The sequence below is a fragment of the Juglans regia genome, chromosome 7, assembly GCF_001411555.2.
Source record: "Juglans regia cultivar Chandler chromosome 7, Walnut 2.0, whole genome shotgun sequence".
NCBI classification, from domain to species: Eukaryota; Viridiplantae; Streptophyta; class Magnoliopsida; order Fagales; family Juglandaceae; genus Juglans; species Juglans regia.
Window position 1 is genome coordinate 12109625 of NC_049907.1, and position 3367 is coordinate 12112991.

General features: G+C 39.3%; 1 protein-coding gene across 1 annotated transcript; it reads left to right on the plus strand.

Moving 5' to 3' along the window:
• Window positions 1–1706: 1706 nt before the first annotated feature.
• LOC108979171 lies at window positions 1707–2411 on the plus strand. The gene has a single exon (XM_018949775.2). The coding sequence runs from the start codon at window positions 1804–1806 to the stop codon at window positions 2266–2268; it is 465 nt and encodes a 154-aa protein (XP_018805320.2). The 5' UTR covers window positions 1707–1803; the 3' UTR covers window positions 2269–2411.
• The last annotated feature ends 956 nt before the right edge of the window (window positions 2412–3367 follow it).

Below are 3367 nucleotides of genomic sequence, written 5' to 3' on the forward strand. Positions count from 1 at the left end.
ATACAGAAGTACAAAAAGGCAGGTTTGATCGCATAAAACAGATGAGGAAACAAAATGGAGTCAGTTTTGTCGTTCCTTATGTAAGTATGGGGAAGTTGGCAAAGATTGTGAGGGTCGGTTCGAGACTAGATACTCCTAGTACAATGGGAGTTGTGAGTCGCTCAGGAGATGTGTTGACTAAGGGCGATGTATGTGGGAGACTGAAGTCGAGCTCGACTTTAGTATGTCTTCTGGCTTAAAGACGGGATCTGTGAGCAGCAGAGGTGGTAGGACTTGGCTGGAAATAGTGGATGACGTGTAGAGAATCGGTCTCCAAGTGGGAGATTGTTGGGTTATATGTGGAGCCTGGTTTGTGAGCAGGAAATTGAGAAACAAAGAGTTTGTTCAACTGTTGCTTGACCTAGCACTCGAGCGAAACTTAACTCGTGAGTCTGCTCGAGGTGCGCTCGACAGTGGGCTTTAGTGAAGCTCAACGCACGAGTTTGCTCGAGTGAGACATAAACCTTAGTGTTCGTTCGAGCTGCGCTTGACACATTGCTCGAGCTAATGTTGATTGGTTGTTCGCTTAAGGTGTGCTCGACACGCCACTCGAGCAAAGGACCTAGTTTTTGCCATATTAGGGGTAATAACACCGTTTATATTTATATGTCATATTTTGACTTTATTGTGTACAATTGTCAACAATTTTCATTAAGAACAAAAGAGACAAAGTGTGAGTGCATATTGTGAGAGAAAACAAACCCTAGAGAGTGTGAGTTGAGATTGAGTGATCGTATTCTCCTCTGAATTAATAAAACTTCTGCAGCTCTGTGGACGTAGGCACGTTGCCAAACCACGTAAGTTGTGTGTCATGTGATTTTGATTGTTGCTTGCTTTAATTTGTTTGATGTCGTTGGTATGTGTGTTTTTCACAACATTGATGTCACAATGGCAATCCAGTATATCAACCTTACTACAAATTGGAAGATGCCTCAATCACCAAGGATGTATCGAAGGGTCTCACCAACTTCTTAACTTGGTTGGCCTGGAAAGTAAATAAAAAGTGCTAATTTTATTACGCACAACCTAACCAGATAGGCTGCTTCTTACAATATCATCGAAAGAGTGGTGCTACACCCATTGGTGTAGCCCAATGATGGGTCCTGATAAGGCCATTTGGTCTTTTTTTTTTCATTAATTTTTTATACCCTTACACATTTTTTTTAAAAAAAATTCACAATATTATTCAAAAATATTTCATTAATCATTAAGTAAAAAAAATTTTCTAGACCTATTTTTCGGGACATGTAGCAATATTCTTATTGAAAGCATTCCCATTCCCATTCCCATTCCCAAACTCCTACCACACGTCTTCCTTCCCCCTACTTTTGACCCCCAATGTCCCCTCGACTTCTTCTTGTATCCCATTTCTTAATAAATAAAAAAAATAACCAGAGCATAAGGTTGTCTCGACAAAATTCCCTTGAAGGAAATTGATAGAGATACCGAGAGTTGGATCTGACATGGGTCCCAACATTTTCTTTTACTTAGTAATTAAAAATGTATTTTTTAATGATGTTCATGAATTATTTTTAAAAGTGTTTAAGAATATTAAAAAAAAATTACAGAAAAAAAGAAAAAGAGAATTTGGCCTTCTCGAGACGTCTACACACTACTCTTCCTTAAATTTATGAAAGGAAAAATTACCAACAAGACATTGGGCCGGGGCTCGAGCCTACCTCTGGTATGCTCATGAGTTGGTGCAAACGTATGCAATCCCATTAGTGCCCGTACCAAAACCTGAAACAGACCCGTGGAGAAGCCATGTGGGCTGTGTCCCCAACCACAGCTAGACCATATCTCTTCCCTCTCACCGCTTCCACCCCCTCCATCTTAGCCGGCTCTCGCCCCCCGTGCCATCGCTCCAAGCCACCCAAAGACGTCAAAGGCCTTGGCCGCACTATCTTCATGGCTCTCACTTCAAGTCATCCCAACGCCTCCCCCTATCCAATCTCAAATCAGCAAAAACAAGAACAAGAAGATGGAGGGCAGATAAGTGGGTCGGATGTGCTTTGGGCTCTGCAGAAAGCAGCCGCTCAGAAAAACGAGATGAGTGAAAATAAGAAATCCAAGAAGAAGAAGAAGAAGAAAGGTGTGTCATCCAACAATCACAGTGAAGAGGTGAATGTGGATTATAGGAAAGTGCGGCCGTTGTGCGTTAAGAGTGAGTGGGGTGCGAGGTTGGAGGAGCTGGAGAAGCGTCTTCAGGAGCTTTCTGAGACCCATTGACATTTTAAGGTCTCTCTCTTTCTGTTCATTGTAAATCAATTAATTTATGAAATTCATGTAATGGGTATCGTATATACAATACAGGAGACCCTTTTGTTTCAGTTTTCTGAAAATCAATCTGCACGACCCTTTCAAGATTGAAATTCTACTTCTCTCTGCTGTTTGGTTGGGGAGAAACTTTTTAAGGATTCTCGGATTGAACTTCCTTTTTAAAAAGTTCATCCGCAATCTAACATGTTGGCAGGCTTCTGACCCATTTTGTGCACCTATTTTAGTGAATTAGTGGGCTGTTCATAATTTATTCCACCTTTCTTTCTTGAGAACTAAAGGATTTATCTTATTTCTTTTGTGTATCAGCTTGTTCGTTAAGCTTATCTTTTATCTTTCTCTAATGTTTCCCCGGTAGCTAAAGATGGGCAAATGTTTTCTGTTCAAGACTTGCTTCTGATAAATTTTAGTAGTTATAAAAAATAAATAAATTGTTTTGGTCTGTAACTTATGTGTGCCATATGCGTCTTCGATGTTGGCTTGTGCGGTTTGGATTCGTTGATGTTATCTCAATAATGATAAGATTTTCCTTCTTTATAGCTTGTATAGGGTGAAATGATCTCGTCCTCGATGGTAAAACCAAAGCTAAGAAGTAAGAACATGTGTGAGGATGATGAACCGAAGAAGCAGTTGGACTGCTTCCAGTCCAGATGTTTCTTATGAAGAGCACCTGAAAAACCACAGAAATCAAGACAGTTACCGAGAAGCTCGGGGAATTCATGGGTTTGGTGTAGTGATTCAAGTGAAAGAAAAAGTAGCTTCAGTTTCTTAACAGGGCAAGCATATATAGGGAAACGAGATTGGGAAATGTCCAAATGTGTGTTTTATTTGCTTTGATTTTTTTTTTTTTATAAGTTGCTATGGACTCAATAACTCTCAGAAATTTATATTAAAATAATAACATTAATTTTGAGAGATATATTAAAAATAAAGTGTTAATTGCAAGATTAGTATTTTAATTTTCACGTTTTTACAAATCTATGCTTAGGTTTTCAACTCTTATAAAATTGAATTTTAATCAACCTTGCAATCAGGTGACTTAGATCTCGCT

What these genes read in the sequence shown, in the direction of transcription:
- LOC108979171 (XM_018949775.2), top strand. Translation starts at nt 1,804, where the DNA reads ATGTGGGCTGTGTCCCCAACCACAGCTAGACCATATCTCTTCCCTCTC.